Source organism: Lactuca sativa, chromosome 8 (assembly GCF_002870075.4).
Source record: "Lactuca sativa cultivar Salinas chromosome 8, Lsat_Salinas_v11, whole genome shotgun sequence".
In the NCBI taxonomy this organism is placed as follows: domain Eukaryota; kingdom Viridiplantae; phylum Streptophyta; class Magnoliopsida; order Asterales; family Asteraceae; genus Lactuca; species Lactuca sativa.
Window position 1 is genome coordinate 294,726,512 of NC_056630.2, and position 23,312 is coordinate 294,749,823.

The following is a 23,312-nucleotide window of genomic DNA, read 5'->3' on the forward strand; positions in this document are numbered from 1 at the left end:
TAAAGGAGGTGGCTGCAGTCATCCGACAAAGGAGGTGGCGACAATCGTTCGAAAAAAAAGGCGACAATAGTCGACTAGTAAAGTAGGGAAAAGACCTCAGTGTAGTGATTTAGGGCTTAATGTATTATAGAAGAAAAATATATGATATCGACCAAATGGTTTCTAGCCTAACAAAATCAGGTGGTGCATTCCCTCTTTGAGGTCGAAAGTTTAAGTCCCGTTGTGGACATATAGGTGGAATTAAGTGTTAGATTATAAGTAGATTAGATTTACCGGTTAAAAAAAATATAGATAATATCGGATGGATAGCGAGCCTTTGTTCTTATTTTTTTTTAAATTTAAAAATGATAAATAAATGAGAGAAAGTTAAAAAAGAAATTAATGTGGTGTAATAGTCATTTTAGGTTAGACAATGATCAAACGCACAATAAACTCTATTAATCTTCCAAATTAAAAAAATAGGTTAGAAACCAAATGTATAAATTACTTAAATCACAATGACCATTCATATAATTTACTCTAAATATTAACATGCACATAAAAATAAGACAAAACTTCAAAAATGGTCCCTGTGGTTTCACGAAATTTGAAGTTTGGTCCCAAATTTTAAAAAACCTCACGGATGGTCCCTATGGTTTCAAAACTTTTAATGTCCAGTCCTTCTGCCTAACTCCGTCAGCTTTCTACCATTAAGTGAGGGGCATTTTCGTCATTTCAATACTCAGAGACCATTTATGAGGTTTTCTCTATTTAAAAAATAATATAAATAAAATATAAATATTAAATATAAAATGCTCTCTCTCTCTCTCTCTCTTAACCAAACAACTGTTGTTTGGATCTTGACCATCTGTACTTTGTTCCTCATATGTACTATAAGCTTGGACCTTTGTACTTTGTTCTCCAGCCGAAGCATAAGTCTAGACGTCTTGAAATTGATTTGAGTAATCATAAACATTCTTCCTATGCATGGAATCATCTACTACATTGTTGCTGCTTAACACAACAACATTTTGTTTCTGACTAACCAAGTTACAACCTTTCCCTATTTGATCCACATAACTATCTCCAAATTTAGTGAAAAAATCATTGTAGGATCCAAACCCATTACCATCATTCTCAGTAGGTTCGATAGCAAAAGTTGTCCACCGCACCTCCTTAACACCAAGAGCACCTCCAAATCCATGATCCCAACTAGCTGTAGAATCCAAAAGGCTCTTCCAAACCAGCTACCTCAGTATTGGGTTCTTCACTCACGCTATCAAATGTAAATGAATTTGAAGAAACTAACGGATGAACATGGTCTAAAAAAGTGTCAGTTGACGCATGTTTGGTATCCCCATCAATGGAAGAAGAATCTTCACCTACTTTCCCCAAATCTTCGAGTCTAGTGCCAACATCACTAATACCTATATTAGCAAAAGCTTTAGTATCATCATAATCGTTCCTATCAGCTAATTTGATCGTTTCTGAGGATAATAGAGTGACCTTATAATCATCATCGTCATCATTGACCAATTTATCAAAGAAATCTTCGCTAGTATCCTCCACCTGAAATGGAGGATTTGAAGCCATCTATACCAATCAAAACCTAACCTGCAAAAAACCTCTCTTGATCTCAATTCGGTTTAGAACCACATTATAAATCCAGAACAAGAACTCCTAATAAATCTAGAAAAACCCCTAAATTGATATATATATATATATATATATATATATATATATATATATATATATATATATATATATATATATATATAGGAGTAGGATCAACTGAGAACACCTAAAAGGTTGAGAACGCGAGAACAGATCACAACCTTATAAATAATTAGATCTATGGCTATTATTAACCGGACCATTTATGAATATTTATAAAACTGATGTGCTAAATATGTAACTTTGAAATGGCAAGAAGGGTACAATAGGAAATCCATATAATTTAATTAAATATAAATTCCTATAATTTCTCTATCTCTCTCTCTCTCTACTTAACTAGAAAACCCTAATCTAATTATTTTGAAAAAACCGGCGTACACCCCCACCTTCTTCACCACTGTTTTCGTCCATCGTCTTTTGCCATCCTCCATTGTCGACCATCACACAGCCACCATCGAGCCTTCTCCTTAGTCTAAACGTGGTTATTCACACGCTTGCTTCCCTCTTTGGATCTTCACGATTTCAACAACAATAGAGTTCATTTTCTCTTAAATGGGCAAACATAAGGGAGAACCAAAAAAACAGAGAATCATTCAATCTAGGGAAAGCTTTCTGAGGCGTGTAAATAGAGATGAATTAGTACCAAGAAATCATTCATCTTCATCACGCATCTACTTTCATCTTCTTAAGTACACTCCATCGCACCATCACTACCCATCTACGCAGCGTACACCACACCGACTTCAACCCACCATCTTCACATAATCAACATACAACCTGTAACAAATCGGTTGCTCCAGGAGAATATGGTGGTTGTCGAGGCCAACAAAAATAATAACCCTAAATATTACACACTAGAATAGTGTATAGTGGTAAAGGGATCGAATCCACGGAGATTGGTTCAATTTATAACTCTATGAAAGATCTCTTTGTGAAAATACTTGCTAAATGACAATAAATTAAAAATGGGGGTTTTGGTGTTTTGAAGTACTTGAAACAAACTAGAATTAAACTATGATTTAAATGGACAATTTAACAAAAACAAGATTTTGATGTAAAATCAATATGGGAAAGATGGTTGACTTAAGGTTTCCTCACTTTGACTTTTTGATGAACATATCATTAGAATCCAATGGTGCAATACTTGACTTAAATCCTTAATTTGGCTATAGTAATCCAAGAAGCTTGAGATTACCTAGACTTTTCTTAGTTGTTAAAATGGTTAGAGAAGCTCATAACAATTTCCTTAGTTAAAGTCACAATTTCCATTAAGCATGTAATTAGTGAAAGTCAACTAGCATTAAGAACCAAAAAGTCACCAAATCCAAGAGGGGTCAAATGCTTTCACCACCATGTTGGAGGAAATGTTTTTATGATTGTGTGAAGCAAAAACAACACAAAAATCATTTGTTGCTTGCTAATTTGAGGATCCTTCACTTAATCAAGAGATTAGCCAACTAATCACCACAAACACATTTAAACTCATGAACGAAAACATACAAGTAATGATAAGATGTTAAACCACAAAGCATTCCCATAAAGATTTAAGAACATGTTCATGGATTCTTCAACATTCAACAAAAGTTCAAAGGATTCAACAAAAGTCAACCAAGATTAGTTTAGCTAGGCATGGCTAAACTCAAAGAAACAAAGTTAGAGAAGATTATACCAAACATTAAGCAAGAATCAAGAGGTGAAAAGATGATGTTCTTGAGGTGTTCTTGGCCTTCAAAAGTCTTCAAAACTCCAGAGAGAATCTCCAAAAATCGGATGTCCAAGAGTTGAGAAAAGTGGCACACCAAACTTCCCCATATGGCTCAAAACATGAATTCCCGGAAATGCCCCTGCAGAAGGTTGCGCGACCCGCGTGCTGTTGTGCGGGTGGGTTGCTTGGGTGGTCCCTGAATGTAGCATCTTTGAGGTTTTGGGCCTCCATAGCTTAGCCCACTTGGCCCAGTTCGAGTCCAATTAGCTCCTAGCCCATTTTTCTTTAAGTTTTCTTCAATTTAAGCCCAATTTGGCTTCTCCAAATGATTCATAGCTCGTAAACTCACCCGATTAATAATCTATGCACGCTTGAATATACTCCCGCATCTTGCAAATTTAAATGTTTATTTCTCTCCAAGCCTTCAAATAATCATCAAGCTCGCTCCATGCATCATCTCCACTACCCATCAAGCCTAAGATCCTTGTTTTCCACCAATTCCCATCGCTTTCCATACGTCCTGAACATTCCCGCTCCACTAGTCTCCATGAAATCTGCAATAAAGCTCACGAAACTAGAAAGTGCCCGAAATAGTCATAAAATAACAAAAAGGAAAATATGCATGAAAATTAACTAGATTATGGATGAAATATGCTAAAATAAACTATAAAAAGAAGTAAATAAAATGAAACTATCAAATCACCCCAAGCTTAAACCTTACTTGTCCTCAAGTAAGACAAGACTAAAATGAACTCGGGATGAACTATCCTAAGGAAAATAAAAAGAATGGATAGAACCGCAGAACCTAATCACCGTTAGTCAACATGGTCAGAACTGATCTTGCTATTATCTCATTACTTTTTCATCCGATGACAAAGGCACCATAAACCATAGCTAGGACAACTCCTCTAGGTGAGTAAGGAGGGATAGACAGTCGCAGCCCCAATGGAACATGCATATAATGAAGAACATTTGTAGTAGGGAGAAAGCAGTTGGATGGGCTCGTGTGGATCTATTCTTTAAGTGTACACTCTGATCTCACGTCTGCCGGTTTCTCTCATGTGTAACTAGGTTTAATCGCTCGGGCACCGTTGTAGGAATCAGCTCACTTGGTGTTGGCCCAAACCTCCCGTAGTATCCGACTCGACAGCCTCCTAACATCACCAATTTGTGAAAAACAACTCGATCTAAATACAATGAATCAAACCTATACAAATGAATATCAAATGTCGGGTGACCAAAATGTTGGAAAAATTTGTTCAATAATTGAACCGGTCACCCTTCTTAAATTTCTGCAGCTGGGAATTGCCTGCCATTTTTTTTTACCATACTTGAAGGTAATGTAATAACAATTGAAATTTTTAACAAGAAAACCCTTTGACTCAAAATTTGGTTCCTAAAGTGTGTAAGTGGAACCGAAAGGGTAGTAATATAATCTGAATGGTCTAAGTGAGAAAATGACCATGTGTGGAGCATAAAGATATAATGTAAGCTCCTTTTCAAACTTGTGATTTTTTTTTCAAAAATAATGAAAATTTCCACATGCGGACTAAAAGACTTCTCTAAAATCCTAAGAAAATCGCAAAAAGATATGGTGATGTAAAGAGACCGGATATGGATTCTACTCGGGGACAAGCACTAGTGCTTCATCCTAACGGTTCAAACATGATCAAGTGTGATCCTCTCGGCGGTAGTGACTTCAAGGCTAAGACATCCATTTCTATAGTATATCATACAGTCATTAGTAGTGTATGTGTAACAACCTGAAGTTGTTCATCACCGATAACCCGTTCTACCCGTAAAGATTCGCCGTTTGTCAAACGTTCCGTTTTCGTTTTGGGTTGAATAATTTAAATTTATATGTTATTATAAATCCAATGAGTGTCCAAATCCTTTAGGAACTCATGAATCTAGCCCAAAAATGTTTATTTCAAAAAGTTAGAAACGTCCCCGCCGGGTGATGGAAACTTAATCGGGTGCGACCTAAAACCCCATTTAAGGCCGGTATCGGGTAGAATTCCACCGTGTCCAAGTTTTAGGACCTATATAAACGTGTTTAAACATTCATTTGAAGCTTTTTCTTCCTCTCTCTACTCTCTCTCTAACCTCTCTCCTAAAATCCATGTTTAAGGGTCCAAAACTGAATTTTAAGGCCTCAAATCTCTAAGGTACCTTTCTAAACTTATTGTATAGCATATTTGGCCTTCAAATTAGAGATTAAAACATGAATTAAGACCTTTTAGATGAGTTTACGGCCCTGGAAGGAGCTTGGGTCGTAAATACATAATTAGTGGGTTTTTATGCCTTTAAACCCCTCCTAAACAATTTTGGGACTTAGATATGGCTAGATGGCTTTAAGGAATGGACCTAGAATGCCTTAAACTATAATTTGGAGACTTGAATATGATTTTACGGCCAAGGATGGTGTTTAGGCCGTAAACTCATAATTATAGGGTTTTTAAGCCCTTAAACCCTTCCTACACCTCAACAAGACATGGTTATGACTTCTAGAATAATTGCTTTAGCCTTGGAACACTTTAAACATAAATTTTGGGGGATTTATATGAGTTTACGGCCAAGGCATGTGCTTGGGCCGTAAACTCCTCCAACTTGGGTATAAATTCATTTTCAAGGTGTTAGAAAGCCATCCAACACCACCAAAAGCCTTGGAATAAATCATAGAACCAACCAAAAATAGTTTAGGGGCTTTAAAAACAACCAAACTCATCATTTGAGATTTTACGGCCATAGCATGTGTTCCATGGCCGTAAACTCCTAAAAGCATGTCCAAAGTCCCTCAAAAATCCATACAAGGCTAGGAAAAATCATTAGAATCACATGTGATTGATTAAAGGACCAAAACATTAAGGATTCTATGTATGGGGGAGTTTACGGCCGTAAACTCCATGTTTACAGCCGTAAACTACAATAAATGGTCCCTATGTGTGCTATAATCTATTCCAAAGTCAAAAACCAAAGTCTAGCATTTATCCCTAAGTGTTTGAAGCCATATTGCACCATAAACTACCCCAACATGAGTTTACGGCCGTAAACTCATGGGGAAGGGGTCATTAGGGCCGTAAACTCCCTAAGGAGTTTACTCTTGAGGTCCCAAGTCATTATCCTAGCTAAATGTGTCCCCAAATGCCACCCGGGTCCCTCCAAACACTAGTATCGGGGTGTTTTCGCGATTAGAAATAATTGTCCCTAACAAATAATGTCACAACTAGAAATTTTGTGTCTTGTAATCACTATACTTAAGTAAAATGTTGAATCAAAAACTTAAGAGCATGTGTGATACCTATTATTATGACATCTAATCTTCAATCAAATGCACCATACAAATACTACTAATAGTCAATAAGCAATTGGAAACCCTAGAAGTTCTTGTTTAGGTCCATTTTGGACTAGGACTTCCTTATTGGACCCAATGGCCCAATAAGCTTCCAATTTGACTATCATGGGCTTAGAGCCTTTAAATGGGCTCTAATTGGACCCACATTTATTTATTTCAACATTTTGGGCCATATTGGGCCTAGAATGAAATAAATTAAATATTATGATTCATAATTAACTCAAACTAGCCCAACAAAGTGTAAAAATCATGTTATATTTCTTTTAGGACAAAACTCATCCAACTTAACTTCTATATGGGCTTGAGGGCATTAAAGCCCAAATCTTTCCTTTTCCATCCAAATTCTCGGCCCAAGGCCCAAATCCAAGAAGAAAAGAAGAAGGGTTGACTTAATGCATGCCACCTCATTATTATATGGTGGTTATCCAAGCTAATATCCCTCAAACATCCATGCTAATCTCATTTCTCCATGCATATGTCACCTCAAGGTCACTCTTCTTCCCTCCCCTCTCACTCTCGGCCAAGAATACACACACATCACAAAAATCAATTCCAATCTCTCTCCTCCTTCACTAAATTTCGAAGATTCAAGAGCTTCACAAGGAGAATCCTTCACTAAAATCATTATCTAGGTAAGTTAATGCTTGGATCCATACTTTAGACTTCTTATTATATTCAAAGATCTCTTCTAAACTCATGAGAAAACATGATCTTGTATCTTAGAAACACCTCAAGGCCGAGATCTTCATCAAGGGGTGCTAGGGCCAAAAATCACCAAACTTTCTTCCATCTTTTCTTCAAAAACCGAAACCACACCTTAAGGTGAGCTTCATACCCCCTTATTTTCGGTTTTTATAAGTTTTGTGGGGGGAGAATACAAGCAAATGTGTAGATCTATCATTGTGTGTATGCCTTGTATGATTTCTATGCTTATATGTGTGTTTTTGTGTGATTATGATGTTGGATCTAGACATAAGCCCCTAAAAATCGAGATATACTTTATGTTAAATGATACTAGCATCAATTATATTTCTACATACAAAGTATTTCAAGAAAAATAGCTAAGTGGCTTAATAACATCTTCTTTGGGCTAAAAACTCAATTTTTGGACACAAAATGTTAAAAATATAAAGTTAAAGGACCCAAATTGACATATTATGAATTCTGATGGATGAGAGGAGTCAAAAAAGTTTCAATAAAATATTTTCTGGAAATATACTCATTTGGAGGATTAAAAATATAAATTTCAAGCTTAATGGGCTAAAAATGACATTTTCGGTCCAATAGGGCCCAATATGCGAAATTTTCTGATTTGGAGGGCTGAAATTGTGTTTTTCGGTAAAACAGTGGACTATTAGTGTTCTAAGTCCTTTTCAAAGGTTAAAAATGCTTTTCATAATCAAAAAGGACCAAAGTTGCAAAGATTTTCCAATTTGGGCCAAAAATGTAAAAATTGCGAAAAAGAAGGGTTACAACCGAGAAAACTGTATTTTCAGGGACTAAAACTGTTTTCAACTAAAAATGTGCTGAAAAATATCAATTTCAATAAGTTTTGGTGTTAGAATGTCAAGAAAAATGGTTTAAGGACTAAACCGGAAATTTATTTATTCAAAAGGTTGAAAAAGTAAATTTACAACATAAGAGGGGCTGTAAACAGAAAAATTTCAATGTTAATTCAATACATCCGTTGCGATCAAATATTGACACTGCGACTGCCGACGAATTACAATACACAACAACACCAAAAATCGTTATGAAACGAATTGATTCGGTCTCGAGTCAATAACAAATCTGAAACTACTAACACGATGACAACTCGATTCATACACAGAAAATTTGGGAATTCAATACACACGTGAGAGTGCACCGACGTCGATACACCATCTTTGGGCCCAAAAGTGTAAAATCTTGATTGTTGGGCCTAGCTAGCCCAATGACCTGATCTTTAGGCCCGAAGACATCTACCTTACGAGTTGTTGGGTCTTACATGATCCAACACAGCGTAAAAGGGCTTTCAATGGCAAACGTGCTGCTGGTCCCCAAGGGTCCTTCGGTACTGCTAGCAAAGTCGAGATTTCTCCAATGCGAGTTGGGCTAAGGGCCCTTCGCATTCACGATAGCCTTGAACGACGTAGGGAATTACCGGGGGCTTCGCACCTTCTTTTTCCCCTCGGTCGTGGGGCTACATAAGTCCGGAGGGTTGGGTTATGTGAATAAGTGCGAGCGACGCCTAAGTGATCGTTTGTACGGTTGTCAACTGGTCGTTTTCAGTAACGTACGTTACAACAATTCACAACCCACTGTTTATCCAACGCCTCCGGAGCTCAACGAATATACCTGTCGTAACGAAATAACAACACATGAACTAATTTAAAGCAAAGTATTAGGAAAACGTCGGGCTTTCCTAGGTTTTTCAACTATTACACCTACGAACTACATAACGAGTTTTACAAATCGTACGCTTACATCTATAGGAAACAAACAAGCATACTTATGGATCTTCACACCTTTTTGACTATACTATTTTCAGAAAATATCGGATTTTCTGGTGGTTTTCAAACAATACAAAACGTTGGATTTCAAACATTACTTATGAACTCACCAACATTTCATATGTTGACGTTTTTCAAAATACTTGTATTCTCAGGTAATAGATAAAGTGAATGAAGAATTGTACTCTATGATGTTTTGCTGTTGTTTAATTAGTATCGAACAATCTACTTTTGAGAATGTAATGTTTTGAGACAATGTAATGGATGTAAACACTATCAGTTGTAATATTCAAATGTTGGTGATGAATGATGTTATGATTCATGTATATTCATTGTGATGGTATTCAATTGAGTCACAACAGCCCCCGGACGTTTCCGCCGTCTGGTTCGGGGGTGTGACAAATAATCAATCTAAGTCCTAATTAGATACAAATGTGTATCTTTACATTATACTTAGGAACCTCGTGCGTTTGCAAGCCCCGGACCAACGTTTAGCATCCGAAAGCGTCACGTTTCTCGTTCGGTGAGTTCATACCCCTACGCTTTTCCATGTTTTTCAATGTTTTCAGGGGAGGAATACAAGCAAACTATAACTGTTTTCAAATCATAACATTGATATGTTTCTAATAATATCCGGCAATTTATTAAACTCTTTTACTCCTTATGTATTATGCTGAGCATAAGGAATGATTTATCAATTACAACTAAATGGATTTTAGTTAAGAAAATAACCTAACTAATAAAATTATTATGGGAATAATTTGGGAATTCTTTAGTGTTCGTTTTATCATGTACTGATATCTATATAAAGTTATTAGATAAACTATGTTTGATTCAGTTTATCTCCGTATCATTTGATTGTATTGCCAGATAGTTTCATTGTATGTATCTATATTCAATGTATTATGTTTCATAATTCTTTGTATGTTTGATATCGTATGAGAACCCTGTGAATAGTTTAGTACTAGCTTGTGAGTTTGTCACTACCCTTTATGGATGATCAGTAAATCCTCCCCGGAAGTGTAACCAGAGTCTCCTGGAGGGAGAGCGAGGAATTTGTGAATAGATCTATTCGGGACTGACAATCCCACACCTTAACTGCTAGCTACAGTTAGGCGGGCACGCCTGGGGTGACAAATTCTGGATATCGTCCGACGTCTGACAAACGTCAAGGAGGTCTCGTTGTCGTATCAGTATGGTTACCCGACTCACAATATGTATTAATATAAGTTTATTCACAGCTTTGGTTTTAGAATTTATATCTAGTCCGGGATGGTAGTCCCATGGTTTTCAATCTATCGAACTTGTATCTAGTGCGGGATGTTATTCCCATGGTTTTCAGTACGTATATATCTTATATCTAGTACGGGATGATAGTCCCATGATTTCAATCTATATCTTGTACGGGATGGTAATCCCATGGTTTGAAACTATATCTAGTTCGGGATAGCGATCCCATGGTTTTATCAAACAATCTTGTATCTAGTTCGGGATAGTAGTCCCATGGTTTTCAATCTATAATTTCAAGTATATCAAACTATCTTGTAACTAGTTCGGGATGATAATCCCAAGGTTTTCAAACTACTTTCTATCTACAATTCATGTATATCAAAGTATTTCATATCTAATTCGGGATAGTAATCCCATGATCCTCAATATATAGTTTTGTGTATTAAACTATACTCTGTGTTATTCAATCAATCTTGCATTTAGGAAAATATGGGATTTTCCTGGGGTTAACATATAACGCATAACTGAACTGTATCGAAAGATAACCAAATTAACTTTACATAAGAAAATATAGGATTTTCTTGGATAACAAACCTTTTTGGAAAAATAAAGGAAACCGATACATTTTCATAAAACAAAACCGCTTATGAACTCACCAGCTTTATGCTGATTTTCAAACTGCTTGTATTCTCAGGTCCACATTAGACAGGTACCCGACGATATCTTTTGGAGAAGATGGAGTGCTCAGAAGACTCGTCTCAACTTTTGTTCATATGATATATGTATAACACTTGTATAATTTACTTTTGAAACAAATGTAAACTTTCAAATATATATAATGTAATGGTTGTTTACTGTGATTACTATGTACATTGGATTTGATACTCAACGTGGAGTCAACCCCGGAAATGTTTCTGCCTAAGGTTTTCGGGGTGTGACAGTATGCATAATTCTTCATGAAAACTACATGGCCATGATCACTTACCCCTTTAAGCTACCAGCATCTGATCCCAAGTATGAAATCCCAAACTGCAGCTAGTGGTCTCAGTTCGATGGGTGAGATAGCAACAAGATCCTGGACCAATAATGATACAATAACTATGAACCTGTTCCATGACATCCAAGGAGGTGAGAATAAACAGACAACAAAAATCCATGAATGCTAATACCCTAAGCTAAATGTTATGCAAAAATATAAAAGTAGAAAAGAAGAAAATAAAATCTTTTTGGATTTAAAAAAAATGAATGAAAATTAGCTTAAAACTAAAATGTTATGCAACCTAATTAAAAATGCATGAAAAATAAAAGGAAAATGAAATGCCCCACCTCAAGCTTAAGAGCAAGCATTGTCCTCAATGCTTAAGGTAAGGGCAAAAATGACCTAAATCGGAGGATTGGATGACGGGAGATGTCTGTGGCGGTGATTTAGTGAAATTACGACCGCTAGAATTCTGACAATCTTGAATTTTCCGGCGAGGTGGTTGCTGGAAGGTTATATGAGAGGAATGGAGTGGGAGGTCAAGATGATTAAATGAAGAAGAAGGGAAGCTGAACATTTTAATCTATGGGTCAAAAAGGGTCAATTTCGGTCAATGTTGGTCAAGAAAAGTCAAAAGGTCAACTCATTAAAACCTTTGGTCAACACCTGGTCAAATAATAGCCAAAAATAGCCCAAATTGCCCAGCACAGTGCGCGGGTCGCGCAGACCTTGCAGTTAAGTCTTGGGCCAATGTCGTTTCATCACACCTGGCCGCGCAACCCACCCGCGCAACAGCATGCGGGTCGCGCAACCCACTGATCCTGATCTTCATTTTCGCTTCATTTTTCTTCGTTTTTTCACCCGTTCTTGCTTTGGAAGGCCCCAAACACCTAGAAACTCTTGATTTCTTCAAAAACGACTCTTTTGAATTCCAAAAGCATCTTTAAAACTCATTTATTCAAATTAAAAACACAAAAACACAATGCTTTCCAAAAATGCCATTCTTTAACGTCTTTGGCAAGACGCCTCCAAACTTTACTTTAACACTTTGGGGCGTCCAAATGGACGAAATCTTGGACATTTGAATCAAAAACTTCATTGAATGGATTCAATCGACGTCCATTAACCTTGTAAATTTTCCCCGTGTCGACATTTTTTAATTTCCACACCTCCATTGGGACTCTTTTCTTGTATTTGACTTTCTTTTTACGGGAGAACCATACCAGACTCAGACCTTAGATAATAGCAATCATCCAACCATATTCTTTCTTGTACTTGTTCATTAAGGTGACCAACTCTTCCTTCTTTGACATGGATTTTGAGTAGGTGACCGGTTGGGCGTCTTCTTTCTTGGGATACGTATCCTTTTGAAGAGTCCGATAAATTTATCGCTTCCAGCTCTTGTGGCTGGCCTACCAGTGGAGTTAGTTTCTTAATGGTAGTGGGCGGCTCAACCTCTCTTTCATTAACCCTATCACTTCCTCTATAGTTTCATTGTCAGCTTTTTCAATTTCTTCTTCTTCTTTGACAGCCTCTTCCACTTCTACTTCTTCTTCATCTTCTTCATATAACACTCCTGGGCCATCAAAAATTTTCTCATCTTTCAAAGGAATGGAACATGCGCTATGCGATGGGCTCTCTTCGGATGGTAGTTTGTCTTGAGCTTCCATTATACTAATTGATTGAGCAATTTGTGTTATTTGTTGCTCTAAGATTTTGAGGCTAGCTTGGGTTGTTTCCTGAAAAATTTGGGTAGAAGTGGCAATGATTTTCATAATGTCCTCTAAGGACATGCTTGGTGTTTCAGTTTGTTGAGGAGGGTAAGGATAGGGTTCTTGGAACAGTGGAGTTGGTTGGTATTGGTTATTTCCCCATGTTTGCTATGGGTTTGGGTAATGGTTATTTCCCCAAACTTGGTTGTTCTCCCACCACTGATCATATTGAGGCTGATCATAACTCCATTGGTTTGACCGGTAGTAGCTTCCCTTATCTTGCACTTCTTCCCATCTCTCCTTGTAAATATGGACACATGTCGGAATGATGTCCATTTTGGGCGCAAAAATCACAAAGAAGAGGTGTGGGCTGCACACTTTGGTTACTTTCAATCATCATAACTAACTGAGCTAGCTCAGAAAGTTGGTCTTCGGTGCAAGGAGTGTTCATTTCCGAACCATACTTCTTTTTTTTTTTAATTTCGGGATTTTAAATTTGAGTACCTGCACAATGAGATCTAGGCATAGAGAAACAAATTGATTAAAAATAAACCAATCCCCGGCAACGGCGCCAAAAATTTGGTGGTTGTCGAGGCCAACAAAAATAATAACCCTAAATATTACACACTAGAACAGTGTATAGTGGTAAAGGGATCGAATCCACGGAGATTGGTTTAATTTATAACTCTATGAAAGATCTCTTTGTGAAAATACTTTCTAAATGACAATAAATTAAAAATGGGGGTTTTGGTGTTTTGAAGTACTTGAAACAAACTAGAATTAAACTATGATTTAAATGGACAATTTAACAAAAACAAGATTTTGATGTAAAATCAATATGGGAAAGATGGTTGACTTAAGGTTTCCTTACTTTGACTTTTTGATGAACATATCATTAGAATCCAATGGTGCAATACTTGACTTAAATCCTTAATTTGGCTATAGTAATCCAAGAAGCTTGAGATTAGCTAGACTTTTCTTAGTTGTTAAAATGGTTAGAGAAGCTCATAATAATTTCCTTAGTTAAAGTCATAATTTCCATTAAGCATGTAATTAGTGAAAGTCAACTAGCATTAAGAACCAAAAAGTCACCAAATCCAAGAGGGGTCAAATGCTTTCACCACCATGTTGGAGGAAATGTTTTTATGATTGTGTGAAGCAAAAACAACACAAAAATCATTTGTTGCTTGCTAATTTGAGGATCCTTTACTTAATCAAGAGATTGGACAACTAATCACCACAAACACATTTAAACTCATGAACTAAAACATACAAGTAGTGATAAGATGTTAAAACACAAAACATTCCCATAAAGATTTAAGAACATGTTCATGGATTCTTCAACATTCAACAACAGTTCAAAGGATTATACCAAACATTAAGCAAGAATTAAGAGGTGAAAAGAGGATGTTCTTGGCCTTCAAAAGTCTTCAAAACTCCAGAGAGAATCTCCAAAAATCAGATGTCCAAGAGTTGAGAAAAGTGGCACACCAAATTTCCCCATATAGCTTAAAACATGAATTCCCGGAAATGCCCCTGTAGAAGGTTGCGCGACCCGCGTGCTGTTGCACGGGTGGGTTGCTTGGGTGGTCCCTGAATGTAGCATCTTTGAGGTTTTGGGCCTCTATAGCTTAGCCCACTTGGCCCAGTTCGAGTCCAATCAGCTCCTAGCCCATTTTTCTTCAAGTTTTCTTCAATTTAAGCCCAATTTGGCTTCTCCAAATGATTCATAGCTCGTAAACTCGCCTGATTAATAATCTATGCACGCTTGAATATACTCCCGCATCTTGCAAATTTAAATGTTTATTTCTCTCCAAGCCTTCAAATAATCATCAAGCTCGCTCCATGCATCATCTCCACCACCCATCAAGCCTAAGATCCTTGTTTTCCACCAATTCCCATCGCTTTCCATACGTCCCGAACATTCCCGCTCCACTAGTCTCCATGAAATCTGCAATAAAGCTCACGAAACTAGAAAGTGCCCGAAATAGTCATAAAATAACAAAAAGGAAAATATGCATGAAAATTAACTAGATTATGGATGAAATATGCTAAAATAAACTATAAAAAGAAGTAAAAAAATGAAACTATCAGGATATCATCAATGTCACTCCATCTTTGTTGATTCACTGATTTCTTGTGATAATCATCATAACTACACATGCAGGTCGATTTATTAAGAGCATCATTACACATGCCCCATAAAGTTCTCCCCGGTTTGCCACTTTCCTTTTAACTTTCCTTGTTCTTCATTGTAGACCACTGTTCTTCATTTACACACCAACCCTATATTTCGTGGTTATAATTTATCTCATACTAGCCCTTATAGTTGATGGAAGAGATAGCTACACAAAGTTGTAATCAGATTCAAGGTAAAAGGTTGTGCACATAAGTTGTTTGATGAAATGCATGAGAGAGGTATTCACTTGTGAATAGCGGGGTATTCATTTGTTAATAACAATGTATTCATTTGTAAATAGCAGTGTAATCATGTGTGAATAAGTGTATTTATTTATGATTAGAGGTATTCTTTTATTCATTTGTGAATACCAGGGTATTCATTTGTTAATAACAATGTATTCATTTGTAAATAGAAATGTAATCATGTGTGAATAAATGTAATTATTTATGATTAAAGGTATTCTTTTATGAAGAAATGATAATTTTTACACCCCTTTTATTTTCGGCTGATCAAAAGAAAGGAATTGGATTACTTGTAAATTGATATATATTCATTTGTGATTGTAGTAGTATTAGTTTTTTTTGAAAAAAAAAATCGTTTATGAATACAAATGTATTGATTTGGGGTTGGATTTCTATTAATTTTTTTTGAAAAAAAAAAGACGTGAAATAGGAGAAAAAAATTATTTTTTAAGAAAAAAAATTAAATTTTTTTAGTTAAACTTTTGTTTTTAATAAAAATGTTTTTTATATTTCATTAATAAGAAAAATAAAAAAAATCAAATATTTTATTTTTTTGATAACTGATCCTAAATTTAAGGGAATTTGATTTTAATTTAATTAAAATATACAATTATTAATATGCCTTTATATATATATATATATATATATATATATATATATATATATATATATATATATATATATATATATATATATATATAAAAGATTAAAAACAGGAGAGATAACTAGGGTTTTACGGATCATCTAACCAGAATTTACAAAATCGTAAATTGCATCATCCTAATCTCAAAGCAAAAATTTACCTTTGAATAGTCTTAGCGCATCAAAATCGAATAAGATTGATCCCCGAAATACATGAATACATTACGAAATAAACTTAGATACCAATATGACGATTTAAAAAAAATTACATTACGTATACAAATCTATATGGAAAGAGAGGGGAGCGGGTAGGACCCTTTTATATTAAATATTTATATTTTATTTTTATTTTTTTTTAAATAGAGAAAACTTCATAAATAATCCATGGGTATTAAAATGATGAAAATACTCCTCATTTAATGGTAAAAAGTTGACAAGTTAGGCCGAAAGACTAAATATTAAACGTTTTGAAACTACATGAACCATCCGTAAGATTTTTTAAAATTCAAGACCAAACTTTAGATTTAATGAAACCACATGTTTTTTAAGTTTTGTTTAAAAATAATATAAAAATAAAATAGTTAAAGCTGTTTTAATCGGGGATTGCATACGCCATTTTCTCGGGATCCTCTGTAAAAGCGAGCAGCATCAAGCTACCTGCAACTTTTGTAGCTTGTTGGCGAAGCTACCTCTGAAAGCGGATTTCATCACTGATTTCATTCCGATTTCATTTTTGGTAAACAGTAGAAATCAAGTTGCTAATACCTACATTGTGATTTTTGCTGAAATATCACTCAACACGATTTGCGTTTTGATTTGTTGTCGTTTATTCTAGTTTTACTTTTACAATGCCACACACATTAGTGCGTGTAATCAATGAGTTTTACTTCTTGGTGCATTTCATTACTCCCTTAGTTTCTGTACTTAATCCGTCGTCGTTCACCTCTCACATAACGAAGAAGGAAACCCTTAAAAGCTAAATGATTCTCATTATGCATGACTTACTTGTACTGTACAACTACAATATACGTGATTTGATCCATTTCGGAATATTCGTGTGGAATCCTGGATATTGTTCAATATATTAACATTATTTATATCGGTTGATGGAAGATATGCAATGTAATGCTTTGTGCATTGATAATCGAACAATGCTTTATGAGGACAATTTTAGGGTATTCTATCTTGAGCCCTAGATTTGATGAGGAGCTAACTATGGAATTTCCATGTGTAATCTTATTGTTTTGTTGAAAGATATTTTATTATTTCATCGATAAAGATCTGATATGGATTCCAATCCTTTTAACAGATTATTATCTGCTGCAGCCTACAGAGTCGTATATCCTGAATCTTTTGGACAAATGGTAAATTGGTGCTATTAGTAATTTGCTTTTAGATGATTATATTCAAAGCCTTTCAACAAAAATTTAAAAGCAAGAAATGTTCTTCATTAGCTATTTGGTGGGCCCTATCAAACTTGGAATTTCTTTAAAATTTCATCTCTCTGCAGGAAGACAATTCTTCTTCTGTAGGAAGTGACACCATTGATTGGAATACTGATGATGAGCTGGAGATCGCTAATAATATATCATCATCTTCCTCAGTTTCTATGAGTACTAATGGAACTGTTTTATCCGAATTCGGGGAGGTAGTTAATAGTTTACAATTAATTAATTACACATAAATAATAACACCGGGTCCCACATAATGCCACATGGGATGTGATAATGAAATGTTACACTAATCTCTTTTATTTGGTTGCTGCAGTCAAGTTCTTCTAGCAATTATTCTTCCAAGCTACATCACTTTATAAAAATGGGATTTCCTCAAGCAATGGTGGCTAAAGTCATAGCTGAAATTGGTAATAATTCATCTTTAAATTTTATCTATGATCATGTTTTTTTTTTCTTTTGTATATCATATAATATATCTAGTTTTGTTTCATTTCCAGGAGATCATGATATTGATGCAATACTTGATACATTACTCTCATACTGTGTAAGTTCTCCATATGTTTTGTATCTTACTACTATTTATATCAACCTTTCTTTGTATCAAAGAAATTGTATTGTTTCTAATTGAAAGTGTTGCAGTATCTTGATGAGACTCCCCACCAAGAACAAGAACTCAATGATTCATTTGTGAAGCCTGAAAGCAATTTTGAAAGTGACTTCTCTGATCTTGATGACAGTTGTAGTGATGTAAGTCCTGCTTTTGATTTTCTTTTTTGTCAAATAAAGCACCGAATTCGTAGTCTGTCTTTCTTCTTCATGTATTTTAAAGATGGAAAAGTATGGAAAACAACACTTATCATTTTTTTCAAGTTATATGATGTAGTTTAGAAAATTGAAAATTTCTCTTTTCTTAGGAAAAAAACATTTTTCTTACAAAATTTTTTGTGGAAAACTACAAAATTTTTCACAACAAAACACATTTGAGGGGGCAAGTGGTTGTGGAAAATTGTTTTCAGTTTTTTTGGAAAAGATTTTAGAAAAAGGAGTGGGGTTTTATTTTCAGTTTTCTGTAGAAAAATTTAGAAAAGAAAACATGTTTGGATGTGTATTTTCTATCCTTTTTTTATTTTCCAATTTTTGTTATTTCAAATAATAACAATTTAATATATTACTTACATAACATGTAGCAAATATTGTGCATTGGTCTTTAAGGACCAATCAAACTACAGTTCTCTAATGCAAAGAATTACAGAAATGGTCCCTGTGTAATAGTAAATTGCAGAAATGGTCCATGTCCTTGCATTGTGCATGAAATAGACAAAATTACAGAAATGGTCCCTGTGTAATTGCATGGAATGTAAAAATTACAAAAATGGTCCTGTATAATAGTAAAGTTACAGAATTGGCCCCTGACTCCTTGTGTCTTTACATTTTGCAGAAAATGACTTTTTGCATAAGTTTATTTTGTAGAAATTAGAAAATAACCTTTTGTATATTTAAATAGTTTAAAAATAAAATTTACTCTTGAGCTTACTGTTTAATTGCTTTGTCAACATTAAAAATTTGGTGGGTGTGGGTATGGGGGTGGGGGTGCATGTGTGGGTTTATATTTAGAAAAAATTTAGAAATAGAAAAGTATGGAAAACAAAAATTATCACTTTTTCAAGTTATACGTAATTTAGAAAATTGGAAAATTCCCTTTTCATAGAAAATTTTTGGAAAAAAAATTGAACCAAACATGTTTTCTAACTTATCGTTTTTCTTAGAAAAATTTCGGGAAAATTAGAAATTTTTCCACAACCAAACGCATCCTTAGCTCCTATACTTTAGGTTAATTTTATGGGTCCCGTTTATATGGTTTGAGAATATTGAAGATTTGACTAAGTGAAACTAGCTTATGCACAAGGATTGAGACAATTCATCTCATTTACTTCATATAAAGAGAAATATATATAGGTTCAGAAATCGACACTAGAGGAAAATCTTATAAATAGATAGAATTTACCTTTTTAATAAGTTAAATGCAAGAAATATCAATACACTTTCATTGATTTGTTTATTATAGCATCACAGAAAATCTACCCAGTTATAGCAATGTGTTCCAAATACAAAGCAATTTTCATTGCTTATAACAGGGTAGAGTTTCAAAGTAAAATGTCCTATTAAAATTATTTCTTGATGAAAAAGAAAAATCTCGAAAAAAAACCAAAAAGAAAAAGAAACAACGAAGACGAAGACGAAGACGTTCTTCACCTTCCTAATCCAATGATAGGATTCGGGGTCCCACACGAACCATTTCGGAATGTTCACAGAACGCTTCCCGATGCAGCCATTGGGCCTCCGTATTTTTACTATGAAAATGTTGCACTTACACCGAAAGGTGTTTGGAATACAATCAAACGTTTCTTATACGAAATCGAACCCGAATTTGTGGATTCAAAATTCTTCTGTGCAGCAGCTAGAAAACGAGGTTACATCCACAACCTTCCGTTAACAAACAGATCCCCAATTCAACCGCTTCCCCCTCGCACGATTTTCGAAGCTCTCCCTGGAACTAAAAAATGGTGGCCTTCATGGGACAAAAGAGAACAATTGAATTGCATACTTACATGTATAGGAAGTGCCCAACTTACGGATCGGATCAGATTAGCCCTAGAAAATTCGAATTCGAATTCCAAAAGTGAGTGCGAGCCTTCGGAGCAAGTGAAGAAATTCGTTATCAATCAGTGCAAGAAATGGAACATGGTTTGGACAGGGAAGACGAAGGTGGCGCCACTTGAGCCTGATGAGATTGAGTTAATCATGGGGTACCCTATCTACCATACAAGAGGTGCAAGCAGAGCCGAAAGATACAAAGGCCTCGGGAATGCATTTCAGGTTAAAATGTTTTAAAATTATAATTTGAGAAATCTACAAATTTAGCCTAATTTCTGAAATCATTTGTCAAGAAATAACTAAAAAATTTAAGAAATGACCCAAATAGCCAATGAAATGGTTCACGTGCGGTGGTTTTGTCATTTGGGCTGCTATATGGATAAAAAGTATAAAAATAAAAGGGAAATACTATAGTGGTTTTTCTAGGTATAGAAAACCTTAATTATGAATTTTAGAAAATATAAAGGTTTTTGTGCACTAAAAAAATAATATAGTGGTTTTTTTAAGCATTTGATAAAAATACATTGGGTTTTTATGAGGTTTTCCCAAAATAAAATCGAGTTATTCCATTTTTGTATAACAAAATCGTAGATATCATTTGCCATCTATGATTTCCTTTTGAAAATTTTCATCTGGGATTTCCTCTCCTTAATTGATATAGTACATGTCTCTAATGCATAAGATTATGTATTAAATACTTGTACAATCTCACTTAAGGATAGACCTGACAATCCGTGTCTGCATGTTGTGTATTCTTGTCAGACACGAATTTACACGACACGAATTTGTTAAATACGAACACGACACGAATTATAAAACGTGTTTGGGGTATCAAACACGAACACGACACGTAAAAAATCCGTGTGACACGACACGAATTGACATGTTTTTTAGCCGTGTTACATGAAAAAACACGAATAGACATATTTTTAATGACTCTTTTTAAGCTAGGGCTATAAGCGAATTATTGACTTTTACGAAATTGGTCCATAATATATTATAAATATAAAATTTAACCTTAAAGTATATATGTGTATATATGTGTTTATACATGTTTGTACTTGTCACGTATCTAACATGAATTTGTATCGTATCTTATACGTGTCTAAACAGTTAAATTCATGACAAATGATTAACGAACTAGGTATTTGGGTCGTTTCTTAATTTTTTGGCTGTTTCTTGACAAATGATTAACGAACCAGGTTAAATTTGTCTTTTGTTATTATAATTTTTGTAATAATCTATAATACGTAAATAATTATGAATTTGTTGTAATCAGGTTGATACGGTTGCTTACCATTTGTCCGTGCTAAAGAATTTGTACCCACACGGAATAAACGTTCTTTCGCTTTTCTCAGGGATTGGTGGGGCTGAAGTTGCACTACACAGACTCGGGATTCCAATGAAGAATGTGGTTTCTGTTGAGAAATCTGTAGTTTGTCAGAATATTCTTCAGGATTGGTGGGAACAAACTAACCAAAAAGGGAATTTGATACACGTGTCAGATGTTGAAGATGTGACAGTTGAGAAGTTAGAGGAGTGGATTGGGTGTTTTGGAGGGTTTGATCTTGTGATTGGAGGGAGTCCTTGTAACAATCTTGCTGGTGGAAATAGGAAGACACGTGATGGACTTGAAGGGGAACACTCTTGGCTTTTTTATGACTATTTTCGTATTCTTGATGGGGTTAAGTCTATTATGGGTACAAATTAAATTAGAGGTCCTGATTTAATATAATATCTTTGTTTTTTTGATATAAAAAATTAGTCAATTACCACCATTGTGTTCTCATTTATTAGCGTTGAATGTAAATGGTGAAAGCTAACGAAACCTCAGGATTCGCGTTACATATGTCGTTCTCAGGAAATCTATTGTTAAACATTTTTGGTAGAATGGAAATGTTATATTTGACTTTTGTTTGTTTTGTCTGTTATATTTATTTCGGTTTTGTCTGTGATATAATGGAAACATGTTCAAGAAAAATGTTGAATTTTGTTTTTAATCCGAAATTGAGAAATCCAAAACCACATATATTCAATGTTTTAATAGCATTACTCTTATGTAAAAGTTATAATAGCATTACTCATATCTAATGGGAAGTTTTATTATAACTAATTATTATTTGTTTGAAATGGATTAATATTTTATATTGCCTCTTTAATTATATTTAATATTTTAAAATTAGTTTTTTAGTAAAAAAAATATTTTATTAAAAATATGATAGTATTTCAATTATGAAATATTTTATTATATAATATTTTTCATGTTTAGTTTTATAACTATAACAATTCTTTTTTATATTTTAGTTAATTACCTAATGTAGTTGTACTTAAATATTAATGTCTACTAATACTTATTAAAATAATTTGTAAAATCTAAACGGCAAACATATACACACTCGTCTTGTTAAATACTACTCAGAAATCTATACGTTTTGAACATATTTTAGACAACCTTTTTTTTACAAACTAGAGACGAATGTATCTGATGTCATATTTTTTTTGGTAAACATTGCAGATCTTTAATCAACTAATCGAGTGTTTTAAAAAAACTTTTAATCAACTAATCATGTAGAAGATTCAGTCGGATGTCTACTTGTTTTCATCTCAAAATCAGGAATTGGAAGAACATCTTTTTCTTGATTCCAAAGTTTTTTGACACAAAATTCAGCCTAAAAGTTCCATTCTGACGATTAAGTTCCAAAATAGCAACCTAATTTAATTACATTGTTTATTATAACATATACCTTTGGTTTTTCCTATTAAAGCAGTGTACTTTGAAAAATATATGAAATTGTAGCAATGTATGTGTAAAGGCTATACAGGGATAGACTTTTCAAAATATAACGTACAATGAAGAAAAAATTGATGAAAATAGTTACATTTATCAAAGTACAATTCCATGATAAAAAATGCAAGTAGAATCATGTAAAAGAAAAAAAAAACAAATGTACTAATGCCATGATACACAAGTAAATAAAAGTACATTACTATTTTTTGTATTTTCAGTTGAT

The 23,312-nt window shown here is 34.4% G+C and overlaps 1 protein-coding gene across 1 annotated transcript; it reads left to right on the forward strand.

Moving 5' to 3' along the window:
- The first annotated feature begins 17,463 nt into the window (after positions 1–17,463).
- LOC111907301 (DNA (cytosine-5)-methyltransferase DRM2) lies at positions 17,464–22,079 on the forward strand. Its single transcript, XM_052766764.1, is given in 7 exon segments — positions 17,464–17,556; positions 17,703–17,840; positions 17,960–18,053; positions 18,144–18,190; positions 18,286–18,483; positions 19,720–20,523; positions 21,581–22,079. Coding segments are annotated over 7 exon segments (1,791 nt in total). The 5' UTR covers positions 17,464–17,478; the 3' UTR covers positions 22,013–22,079.
- Positions 22,080–23,312: the final 1,233 nt, after the last annotated feature.